The sequence below is a fragment of the Lipotes vexillifer genome, unplaced genomic scaffold (genome assembly GCF_000442215.2).
Source record: "Lipotes vexillifer unplaced genomic scaffold, Lipotes_vexillifer_v1.1 scaffold40, whole genome shotgun sequence".
Taxonomy (NCBI): Eukaryota; Metazoa; Chordata; class Mammalia; order Artiodactyla; family Lipotidae; genus Lipotes; species Lipotes vexillifer.
The window spans coordinates 1,527,766-1,540,656 of NW_006771578.1; the positions used below are offsets into that span (position 1 = coordinate 1,527,766).

The following is a 12,891-nucleotide window of genomic DNA, read 5'->3' on the forward strand; positions in this document are numbered from 1 at the left end:
ATCCAGCCATTTCTGAGAAATTGTCTGGGTTTGGAGTTACTCCCAGAACTCTGATTTAGCAGTTCCTAAGCTTATAGCAAGTCTGAAAGGAACACAAATCTGTTTTGTATATACAAATAAATCCTCATACACTGCATGCCATTCTCAGCCTGCCAGTTTCATCTGGCTGCTCCAGAAAATATAATTCAATAACACATTAGTTAACTTGTATGCAGGGAATGGGGCATTCTGATTATTGAAATGTTCTGGTTGAGTGATTAACCTGATTTTTGCAGAAAAACTGCCGAGGCGAGGGATTTTCTGTCCAAGAGGTTGTGCCACTGTAATTCTCTCTTCCAGATGATCACGGCTGCATTGCTTCTCTCCTCCAGAACTCAGAAATACATCTCTTTGCTAAAAACTTTCAAATATGCAATTGATACACTCTCAAAGAGGCCTCAAAAATAGATCAATGATGGTGTTTCAGATAATCTTAGAAAAAAGAGTAAACTTTGAAGGAAAAGTAATATCTTTGCCCAAATGTTGCACAGTTGTACACTCAAGAGTTCCTAACAACAGGGCAACTCCTTCAAATAGTATAACTTCAAAATATTAATTCAGATATTTCATTCTCTTTAGTAATAAACACTTCAAGGTGCTTACTAGATGCTAGGCAACGCTGCAAGGGCTTTGTAAGTATTAATTCATTTAATTTTTATAACCACCTTAAAATTAGGTACCAGATTATTGTATTCATTTTCAAGATGAAGAAACTGGCACAGAGAGTTGGGGATGGGCCAAGCTGATCTATCTGAATGCTCACTGGTACAAGAAGTTGTAGCATCAATGAGGGAATAACTAGGTTTATGAGAGGGTGACCAGCTGAGTTAGGTGGCTCCTACTTCCCCCCCCTTCCCCTTTCCAAATATTAGAAGAGTAGAGTTGAGGGGCCAGTATGCAGAAAAGCGAAGGGGGACTCTGGCAATGCTCAATTAGGCCCAAAGTGAAAAATGGGAGTTAAGAAAGGCTTTTCTTAATTTTTACTTAAGTAATTCTTACCTGTAATGTGTAGGGTTGTTAGGGATATATATAATTCATTCCATTTTAATAGATTTGTCTCTCAAAGGCTATTAATTTTTTTTCCAATTTAGCAAATATATGTTGAGCAATGGGCTAGCACTGGGAGGGATGAAAGCAACACAGAATTGACTAAGACATCATCGTGATCCTTGATGGCTTCCCAATTTAGCTGGGAAAACAGTCAAACGGAAACCAATAATCGTGCAAAATATGTTATGAAACATATGCTTCAAGGGAGGGTACAAAGTGCTGAAAGAGCATAGAAGAAAGAATGGTCAGTTTTGACTTGGGAAATCAAAGCATGTTTCAGAGAGGAGTAGCTTTTGAGATCCAGTTTCAGAGATGAGTAAGAATTCAGGCAAAAAGGGGAGGAAATTAGAAAGTATAGTTGTGAAACCCATACATCTCAAAGATTTTGACAAGTGCTGTAATAGTAAGAAGCCTTAGTGGTGAAATAATGAATGGCAGTGTGTGTGTGTGAGAGAGAGAGAGACAGACAGAGAGAGAGAGAGAGAGAGAGCAAGAGAGAGAGAGAGAGAGAGAGAGAGAGAGAGAGAGAGAGAGAGAGAGAGGAGAGAGAGAGAGAGAGAGAAAGTGTGGAAGAAAAGAATGAGCCTCAGGAAGGTTTTAAAGATTAAATGAGGGCTTCCCTGGTGGTGCAGTGGTTGAGAGTCTGCCTGCCGATGCAGGGGACACGGGTTCGTGCCCCGGTCTGGGAAGATCCCATGTGCCGTGGAGCGGCTGGGCCCGTGAGCCATGGCCGCTGAGCCTGCGCGTCCGGAGCCTGTGCTCCGCAACGGGAGAGGCCACAACAGTGAGAGGCCCGCGTACTGCAAAAAAAAAAAAAAAAAGATTAAATGAGTTAACATTTTCAGACTACCCAGCAAATAGCAGATATTGGATTCAAGAATTTCTCCATCTCATTTCATTGCATTTCACACCAAGGAATTTTTTGCCAAGTTTATTTTAACATTTAAGTAAAAGCCAATAAACAAATACTAGAAAAATCCAGTTTCACTTTCAAATGTGTTTTTCCAGAGTCCAGAAAATACTTTGAACTTCAGAGTGGGATACAGTGGGAAAAGTAAGACTAAATTTCTAAAAATGTTTTATTTGGGAAAACCTTAGATAAATCCTTGTCAGAGCTAAAATGTTGGAACACTACCAATCCCCTCAACCAGAAAAAAATAAAATAGAATAAAAACATTGAAAATATGAGGAATGAATAACTAATCAAAGTAAAAGGAAAAGGTTTTCTTTGCCTAGAGAGGTTTCATTGAGGTTTTTTTGATGTTCTTATTAGCTACAGAATAAAATTTTACATTTAAAATATACTTGTATTCAATTAAAATATAGTTGTATTCAATTATGAATTTCTAAGTTTGCCTTTTCTCTGATTTTCATCTTTGCTAATTGAATATCATGTTAATAGGCCTCAGACAACCTTAGCAAGGGTGACTATAACAATTTTTTTAAGCTTATTTTTAGTAGCCCAAAGGAGCATCTTCTTAACTATACTTTTGTCTTTTCTGGCAGATGACATTTGATCCAGAAATCTTCTTCAATGTTTTACTGCCACCAATTATATTTCATGCCGGATATAGCCTAAAGAAGGTAAATATACAGTGACTGTTTTCTTCTTTTATCATTAAGTAGAGAATTTTGCCAGCACTAGTGAAAAAAATTATTTTATTTTATGGGTTTGCCTATTTGGTAAGAATATCATTACCTTAGATCATATGTGATACAGATTCAAATCTGACATGCTTAGAATTCTTCTAAATCCTGCTGTGTCCAATATACTAACTGCTAGCCACGTGCCATTGAAATGTGACTAGTCTGAATGGTGTGCTTGTTCTTTTTTGCTGTTTTTTTAACTTTTATTTATTTATTTATTTTTTAACATTTGAGGCTTTTTAATCAGTCGTTTTTCTACAGTTATCATAGTTTATTTTATTTTATTTTATTTATTTTTGGCTGCGTTGGGTCTTCATTCCTGTGCGCGGGCTTTCTCTAGTTGCGCAGAGCAGGGGCTACTCTTTATTGAGGTGCATGGGCTTCTCATTGCGGTGGTCTCTCTTATTGTGGAGCATGGGCCCTAGGCACGTGGGCTTCAGTAGTTGTGGCGCTCGGACTCAGTAGTTGTGGCACCCGGGCTTAGTTGCTCTGTGGCATGTGGAATCTTCCCAGACCAGGGCTCGAACCCATGTCCCCTGCATTGGCAAGCTGATTCTTAACCTCTGCACCACCAGAGAAGCCCCTGAAGACGTGCTTTAAGTGTACAATATGCGCTGGATTTTACAGACTCAGTATCAAAAAATAATGTAAATTATTTCAATGTTTTATATTGATTTCATATAGAAATGATAATGTTTGAATATATTGGGGTAAATAAAGCATTTTATTATCAACATTCATTTTACTTTTTAAAAACTTATTTTAATGTGGCTACTAGAAAAATTTTAAATGACATATATGGTTTACATTATATTTCTGCTGGGCAATATTGTTCTAGATGATTATAACCAAAGAGTTTGCTGTTAATTACATTGGGTTTACCCATCACCCACTGGGTGAAAACTTAAGATAGTTTTGCTAATACTCAGCTGTTGATGCTCATGGAGGCAAAGTCTGGTTTTGCAGTTTCTGTGCACTTGCAAAACATTACTTAGGTGCAGCCTGAATGCTCACATTTCGTAAATTAGTAATTCACATAAAAGTTTAGGTGCTAGCATCCCAAGTGCTGCAGAGTGAGGCTCTGGCCTGAACGAGTTTTGAGATGCAGAGGTAGTGCAGTTGCTTCTCTGCTGCCCACCACCCGCTCCAGAGATTCCTAGGGCTCTCCTCCTTTGGCCTGTGGGCTCCAGCAGCCTTTGCTTTTTTCAGCACAGACCCGATTTCCTTGTGTACTCCAGGATCCCTCTTTCTGTCAGTTCTGGCTACTCAGATGCCACTTACAGAACTGGAAGGGAGTTTTCCCAAGCAAGCATTTGAAAAGGTTCAGAAAGCTGGACTTATTCCAGTCATCCTTCCTCATCCCCAGCCCCAAGACTAGGTATCATTTTGTGTGATTCATTAGAATAAACTGTTGTAGGTGAATAAGGTTTTGTTTCATCACATTCAGAAGAACTGTAAATCAGAGATCCAATAAAAGTCAAAAGACAACTTAAATCTTTTTCTTGTGTGTGGCACGCGGGCCTCTCACTGTTGTGGCCTCTCCCATTGCGGAGCACAGGCTCCGGACGCGCAGGCTCAGCGGCCCAGCCACTCCACGGCATGTCGGACCGGGGCACGACCCCGTGTCCCCTGCATCGGCAGGCGGACTCTCAACTACTGCGCCACCAGGGAAGCCCAACTTAAGTCTTTTAGAATAGTGTATTTAAAGTGCTAAAGGGGTTTCAGTGACAACAAAACTTCTGAAAAACTCTGTCTTCCTTTAATCAACCCAGAATCCTGCATGGCCGTTGCTCCAGTCCCTTCCCTCTCTCTCAGGTCCAGCCAGTTCTGGCAGTAGTTTCTCTCATCTCTACCCTGTCACCTTCCAAGTGTATTTTTTTCCCCTATTTTTTGGAAACCTCTGTCCTTTTCTGTGTAAATCAGTTTAGCCTTATTTGTACAATAAGGCCAGGAACTGATGCTCCAAAAACAAAATTTGCCTAAACAGTGAGGGAAGGGTGGGGCAATTTATTGCATTTATTTTTATTTCCTGTTAACACTAAGAAGAAAAATGCTGATGTACTATATAAAATGTATCTTTTTCTCCCCAGAGACACTTTTTTCAGAACTTAGGATCTATTTTAACATATGCCTTCTTGGGAACTGCCATCTCCTGTATCGTCATAGGGTAAGTGACATTCGGAGCTCAAGTTCCAGAAGGCTGTAGGGCCGGTGCTCTCGAAATGTGGGAGGAATCTCACATTTCCTGGACTCACACTGACTGGGTGAATTGTCTATTTTTTTCAGTATATCACCTCTTTACACATTTTTCTGACTCAATTCCAAGGCTTGCATGTCTTCTGACAAACACAAGTCTTCAAATCAAAGCAAACTAGAATTAGACTGTTGGATTTTCTCTGTGAGTTTTGAACTTCTGACTTAGGGAATGTGGATAATTTGGTTTGAGTTATGTGAAGCACGTTGCCTTTTTTGGCTTAAATGACGCAGATACACACATTGCATTCGTTTTCCTTCTTCTTGGCAGAACCTTACCTATAGTTGATAGGAGTAAAATAGTAACTATACGTTAAGGGTTTTCTTTCTAAGGGAAAGTTTACAAGAGAGCAGTCTGAGACAGACATCTCTAAATATCAGCAGAGTTGTTTACTGCTGGGATACACTGTAGGACGCAGACTTGTTTTTTTCTCATTATATTTTATTGGTTATGCTGCTAAGCTCCAAGTCTAACTATACAGACTCTGGCTTGCAGCTCACCATAAAACAAAATGTGGTACAAAATGGTGAAGCCAATCCAATTCACTCATAATCCTACCCAATACGTTAAATCTCCACTGCAGAAAACATGTACAGCTGCTATGACTACAGTGGCGTGGATGTCTTAAATTGTCGATTCAGCCAGTTCTGCCCTGGAATTTTACTGCATACAGCTGTTATATCCCTAACACAAGAAACTGAGGCTAAAAACACACATTAGTCACTCATCCAGCCTTTTCCTTATGAAATATTTAGTGTGTGTCACTGGAAGGCTAAGGAGCTCTCATTACTTGGACCTGAAAATGGGGAGCAGGGGTGGGGGTTATTTTGAATTCTCTGTTAAATTTGTATTGATTCAAGCCTAGAACAACTCAGGCTACATTATATGAAAATGTCCAGCATGGTTAAGGCGGAGAGGAAGCTGAAGATTTTAGCACCTGAAGGTGGAGGCTTGCAGAGATGTAGACTGGGGAGCCTTATAAAATCTGGACAACTAAGAGATCTATCAACTCTCTGTGATTGAGAGTCACCGTGGATTTGATCTTTCTCAAAGCTTGTTCAAGGGGGGGGCTTCTCTGTTCTGTGGGTATGCCATAGCTAAATATCCAAATTTCAAAGCTGGCAAGGGCCTCAGAGATCTGTGTAATTAAAACCCCTCCTTCTGGAGATGGAGGAATGTAACATCTTGAAAGGTTAATTAATTGTTTCAGTCTCACCGTCTATGAGAAGTAGGACCTTGGTCAGGACAAAATTCAGAACTCCTTCTCTTGATCCAGTAGGTCTTTCCATCACCCCCCTCTTCATTTAGCAATTTATCTTGAATTTCTACACATACCTAATATTATTCCTATACATTGACACAAGACTCTGAGATGTGTGGACTCTACAAATGATTGATTATCAGTTTATAGCAAGATTGAATCTTTCGCAGTTCTATAATATGGAAACCTGAGATTTACAATAGATGCAAATTCTAAACTTGTGGACAGTGCTGTCAAATTATGGCATAATCAGTTTCATTATTGCTCTGTTTCCTTTGCATAACTGATTTTAAGTACACATAAGTGTATGCATTTATATAATACGCTTTACTATTATTAAAAATCTATACATCTATTTTTAAAGCACAATAATGTGTAGTGTGTGTCAGTGTGTGTGTATGCTTGCATTTGCGCATTGTATATAATTGACTTGTTCTTAAAAATTTCAATTCAAGAGATCTAGTGATATGTATTTACTGGAGTTGAGAAACTCTTCTAATTGATTTTTAAGGCTGTGATCAATAATTTGTAATGAAAAGTGATTTGAATAAAAAGTACAGCCCTGGCAAAACTTTTAGAACCATGTTCCTTGTTTGAACAACAGAAACTTGTAGGGTGCCTTCCTAATGTGGGTCATTAGGTTAAAGTGCAGAAGGGTTAGATAGTTTAAAAATTTTAGGATCTTATCCAGCAAGGTAAGGGAAACCGTTGAAGAGCTTTAGCTTGAGCGTGACAAGGTCAGATTTATACTTTAGGAAGGACATTCTGGTGGCCATGTGAAGTGGGAAAAAGGCAGCAAGGGGGCTATTTTAGAGGCAATTTCCAGGCTAGGTTGGAAGTGATGAGGGCCTAGTCTCAGGCAGTGGCAATAAAGGTGGATATGGAGCTATCAACTTGTGGAAATCTTGAGAGAATGAGAGTATGTGGAGTGAGGAAGGAAGGTACTTATGCAACAGCACTATTTGAAGAAAGGAAGAGGTGCCCACGAAGGACTAAGTACTGGGCCCAAGAAACAGGAAGCAAACCAGCAGGGAATGTATCTGGAAGTTAAAGGAAAAGGTAGATGGAGGGTGGACAGTGTTTAACACAGGAGAGGTCAAGTGGGATAGGCATAGGTCCATTGGATTCAACCCCTAGGAAATGATGGGCGACTCCACACTTACATTATGGGCAGAAATAGAGGAAGAGTATTGGTAGGTTCAGTTGTTTGGGGTACTGTACAATGAGAAACAATCATTTATTTTTATGCTGTTCTCCAGATACAATCAGAAATTTTGAAAGAAAGGCACACACTTAAATTCAGACCGAACAGACACGTTCATAATTTGGTGATTCCTGTTGTGAGTCACTCAAACTTACACTTAAGTCTTAGAAAATGACCAGTTATATCTTCTGATAAATTAATGGTGGTAAGAACAACGCAACAAACATTTATTCAGTGCTTAATATGTACCATGCCCTTTTAAAAAGTACTTTACATGGATTATTTCATTTAATCCTCCAAATAATCCTATTAAGTAGATAATGTTATTATCCTCACTTAACAGTTGAGACAGCTGAGGTTCAGAGAGAATAACACAGTGTAAGTAATAGGGCTGGTATTAGTAACCAAGGAATTTGGCTCCAGAGTCAAATTCTTAATGCCAAAAAATGTGCTTTACTTCTATGTACTGGTATCACTAAAAAATAGCATTTAGAATATTAAACTAAAGAGAAAATGGCATAAATCAGTCAATATTTACTAACATGCCCCTTGTTTCTTCATTTATCCCCTTAAAAGTTCTCACAGACATGAGAGATTTTTATTAGGGAATGCTATCTAAAAGAAATCCACATTTTTAAGGGGAAGAAGGGGGAGGCCTGAGTTTATTCAGTTCTGTTTATAAAATGGGCAAGAGGAGGGATTCAGGGCAGTCAGTTAGATTAGACTCTGAGAATAATTTTATAAAGGAGGCAGATTCTGGGTAGTCATTTAGTGAAGAGGGATGAGGTAGCTGGATTTTCCATACTCTCAAGTGCATTAGTCCTGGTGGGTATGGGGAATATTGTGCAAGTTTCCAAGTTAGAGAGTAAGTCTCACTGAGCAATGTAAGAGAATGTGGGAACTAAAATACTGGAGAGTCAACTGACAGATGGCCATGAAGCCCAGGATCAGAAATTTATATTTTTATTTTTTTAATTTGTTTATTTTATTTATTTATTTTTGGCTGCGCTGGGTCTTCATTGCTGCATGAGGGCTTTCTCCAGTTGCAGCGAGCGGGGGCTACTCTTTGTTGCGGTGCACGGGCTTCTCATTGTGGTGGCTTCTCTTGTTGCAGAGCATGGGCTCTAGGCACATGGGATTCAGTAGTTGTGGCACACGGGCTCAGTAGTTGTGGCTCGTGGGCTCCAGAGCGCAGGCTCAGTAGCTGTAGCTCATGGGCTTAGTTGCTCCATGGCATGTGGGATCTTCCTGGACCAGGGCTCAAACCCGTGTCCCCTGCATTGGCAGGTGGATTCTTAACCACTGCACCACCAGGGAAGCCCCAGGATCAGAAGTTTATGAGAATGTGAAGGTCACAAAGAGTGATTTTGGAATATGAATGAAAACTCAGCTAGTGGGTCATGGTCTTCTGTAGGTAAACACTGTAATCAAACTACAGGTTGGTTTTAGAGCTGGATTCAGAGGCTTTAGTAATTTAGATCATTGGGTCCATTTAAATGAAAGAGTTCTTAACCTTTATTAACTTCATTTTGTTTCAAAAATTAGATGTAAGTCATCTTTCATATTACATGGGAAATTTTAACAGTATCCTCCTGGCAATAAAGTCAAAGAAACCTTTAACCATTTTTTTATAGGATGGATTGTTCTTAAAGGATCAAACCATCTTTTCTAGTTTTCTCCCCCATTTTATCACTTAAGAAATATTTTAAATACATATCTGTTTTTAAATAAAACCCATGTGTTTGAATTATTTTGCTATTCATCTCCTTCATCTTTGGGGACTATTCCTTTATCTTTGACTCCATGTTTCCACTCTATGGCCACACAGGTGTGTCATCACAATGACAACATACCTAGTGCTTACTGTCAGCACATACATTTTTGTTCTAAGAACTCATTTGTACCCATGAAGTGCTTCTTTTTCAAGAGCAATGAAAATGATACCCTTTTAGCTTCTCTGTTAATGAGGAATTAAATCAAGTGCCACAGTTTCAAAAATATTTGGAAAAAAGGGACATGGAAGACTTCCCTGGTGGCGCAGTGGTTAAGAATCCACCTGCCAATGCAGGGGACACGGGTTCGAGCCCTGGTCTGGGAAGATCCCACATGCTGCAGAGCAACTAAGCCCATGAGCCACAACTACTGAGCCTCCACTCTAGAGCCCGTGAGCCACAACTGCTGAGCCCATGGCGTGCCACAACTACTGAAGCCCGCGCGCCTAGAGCCCATGCTTACAACAAGAGAAGCCACCGCAATGAGAAGCCCGCACACCGCAACGAAGAGTAGCCCCCGCTCTCCGCAGCTAGAGAAAGCCCATGCACAACAACGAAGACCCAACACAGCCAAAAATAAATAAATAAATAATAATTTAGTTAGAAAGAAAGAAAGAAAGGAGACATGGATCTAAATGATGAAGAATGGGGTGTTAATGTTAAAACTAGCTCACTTTTTAAATCGCATCCCATGTGCCGCACACTGACCTATGCTTCTATCTCATTTTATTCTCATAATACCCCTATGAGACAGGTACTGTTATTATCCTTATTTCACATACAAGGATGCTGAGGTTGAGACTTGCTCAAGGTTACACAGTAAGTAAATGGTATTAAATGGCATAGCCAGTCTGACTTTAGAACAGACACACTTAGAATCTCCTTGTCCTCTTCCTCCTCCTAAGATGATGCATTACATTTCCTGTAGTGTTTTGCAATTAATAACTATATATGCCAGACAAACCAAGTCCTCAATAATTTCAGATTCTTGTATTTATCATTATGGCTAGCAATTATGAAAAATCTGAATGCTTAAGAATGAGCTGTGGGGCTTCCCTGGTGGCACAGTGGTTGAGAGTCCGCCTGCCGATGCAGGGGACACGGGTTCGTGCCCCGGTCCGGGAAGATCCCACATGCCGCGGAGCGGCTGAGCCCGTAAGCCGTGGCCCCTGAGCCTGCGCGTCCAGAGTCTGTGCTCCGCAACGGGAGAGGCCACAACAGTGAAAGGCCCGTGGACCGCAAAAAAAAAAAAAAAAAAAAAAAAAAAAAAGAGCTGTGAGCATAATTGCAAAGTAGAAATGGAACCTGTCTTTTCTTACTGGAGGTAGTTGGAGGGATGGTATGAATCCATTTTACTTGCTTAGATTTGCTGGACTCTGCATAACTCACTCTGGAAAACTTGGATTAAGAAATGTGAGGTTGTTTATATTATTCATATCAGCATTCCTCAGGAATGTTGATTTTCCTGCTGGGCTCCTTAATATACCACAGAAGCATACTTGACACTGCCCTCTTGTGTCATCATGCCTGCTGAGCTGGGGACCCGTAGGTCTAAGTGCCCATGGCGCTGGTTCTGGAATCGCTGTTGCTCTGTCCTTAAATGAGATACTGTATGCTGAGGTTCAGTAGTCTCAAAAGGCTGACTCCTAAGCCTGGAAGAAGGAACAAATGTCTAGATCCAAAACCTGAAGAGGTTTAGTTCATAGATGGAGGCTGAGTGATACCTCAGTGCCTTAAGCTCTAACACTGGGAAGAGAATGACTTAGAGCAGTTCTTAATTCCTAATCCAGTTCTTAATCCAGGAAACACAGACCCTTAAATGGTTCATAAAAGGACTTCAGGGTGGGGCATTCAACCCCCTTAAATCGTCCATAAATTTTTCATGGGAGAGAGTCTGCATAGATTTCACTGTTTCATCATCTTTGCTAAGAGATTGAAGTTGATAAAGAACAAGGAAGGATTTCACATATCTCCATATTAGAACTGGAGAATTCTCTAGACTGCATTCAGTGTGGCCATAAAGTCTGGAAATATGCATGCTATTTTCTTATCATGTACTATAATGTAATAACAATAAACTAGCTATTACGTATTTGTCCGTGGTCCCAGACTTGGTGGCCATTCTGTATCCATGCCTAAGAGTGGAAGTGCCAGGTGGTAGGGTCTGCAAAATACTACTCATTTTTACAAAATAATGCAAAATCATTCCCAAAGCACTTGTACCAATTTTTCCTCTTAATTTTTGGCAACCTAATAGGTGTGAAGTGAAATTATACTGTGGTCTTTATTTGTATTTCTCTGATGGTTAATGAAGTTGACTATATTTTCATATGATACCTCACCAAACTTTTTGTCCATTTTTCTAATGAGTTGTTTTACCATATTTTCATTAATTCGCCTGATTTCTTTGTATGTCCTGCATGGTAGTCTGTATTCAGTTACATATGCCACAGATATTTTCTCCCAGTTTGTGTCTTGTGCTTTTACTTTTCCATGATGTCTCTTAATGAACAGAATTTCTTAAATTTAATGTAGTTAAATTTATAATTTTTTCTTCTATGGTTAACGTTTTTGTATTTTATTTAAAAAATCCTTCCTTACCCCAGAATCAGAAAGACATTTTCTTCTAAAGTGTTTTAAAGTTTTGCCTTTTGCAGTAAGTCCATTTTCCGGAATCGATTTTTGTGTATAATATGAAGTAGGCATCCAATTAAATTTTTCTTTCTCAGAGGGACAGCCAATTATTCTAACATCATTTTTTGTCTAGTCCCACTTTTCCCCAGTATCTACAGTTCCTCCTGTACTATGTGTTGTGGTTTCTGTTTCTAGACCATTAATTCTATCTTATTGGTCTCTAATCTATCCCTGCACAAGTACCACACTGTCCTAATTATGATGGCTTCATAATAAGTCTTCATATCTTAAAAAGAAACTCTTCTTCATGAGTACCTTGTCTATTATTATTTCTTTGCTCTTGAATATAAATTTATTCCAATGCATATATTTATGGGTTTATAATTTTAACATTTATAAATACATTTGTATATACTTTGTACATATTTGTATAACTTATAACTCTATTTCTGAGTGTTTTCCTTAGGGACCCCCTTGTACATGTGCACCATGCATAAAAATATTTGTAGCAATTTTATATAATAATATATATATTATCATATATAGTTATATATTATTAATATATATATTATACGATAGCAAAAACTGGTAAACAACTCATATTTCATTAAAAGGAGAAAAGAGAAATAAATGTATTTAATATTATACAGCAGTGAAAAGCAATGAAATAAAATTGCTAATGACAATAGAGGTGAATCTTGGAAGCATAAGGTAAGATCAGTAAATCAAGTCCCGTAAGGCCTTTTTTATAATGTTCATAAATGACCAAGATTAAACAATGTTGCATAAGCATACATGCATATAGGTGAGAATGCATATATGCATATGTGTAGTAAATAAGGGAATTAAGAACACAAAATTCAGCCAAGTGGTAATTTCTGGGAAACAGGGAAAAGAATGGAATGGAAAGAAACACGTTGAAGGAGCTATTTAATAGATTAATAAATATAAGCAGCTTGATTACGTTGCTTACTTCCATTTCTGGGAAACTCAGACTCTTCAATTGTTTCTCTTTGTGTGTGTTTTAATA

The 12,891-nt window shown here is 38.9% G+C and overlaps 1 protein-coding gene across 1 annotated transcript in view; it reads left to right on the top strand.

The window, feature by feature from the left end:
• Positions 1-12,891, top strand: part of SLC9A9 (solute carrier family 9 member A9) — a 547,504-nt gene that overhangs the window by 40,903 nt on the left and 493,710 nt on the right. The window contains exons 3-4 of the mRNA XM_007446943.1: positions 2,596-2,673; positions 4,827-4,903. Of these exons, the coding sequence (XP_007447005.1) occupies positions 2,596-2,673; positions 4,827-4,903 (155 nt within the window). The remainder of the gene's footprint in view (positions 1-2,595; positions 2,674-4,826; positions 4,904-12,891) is intronic.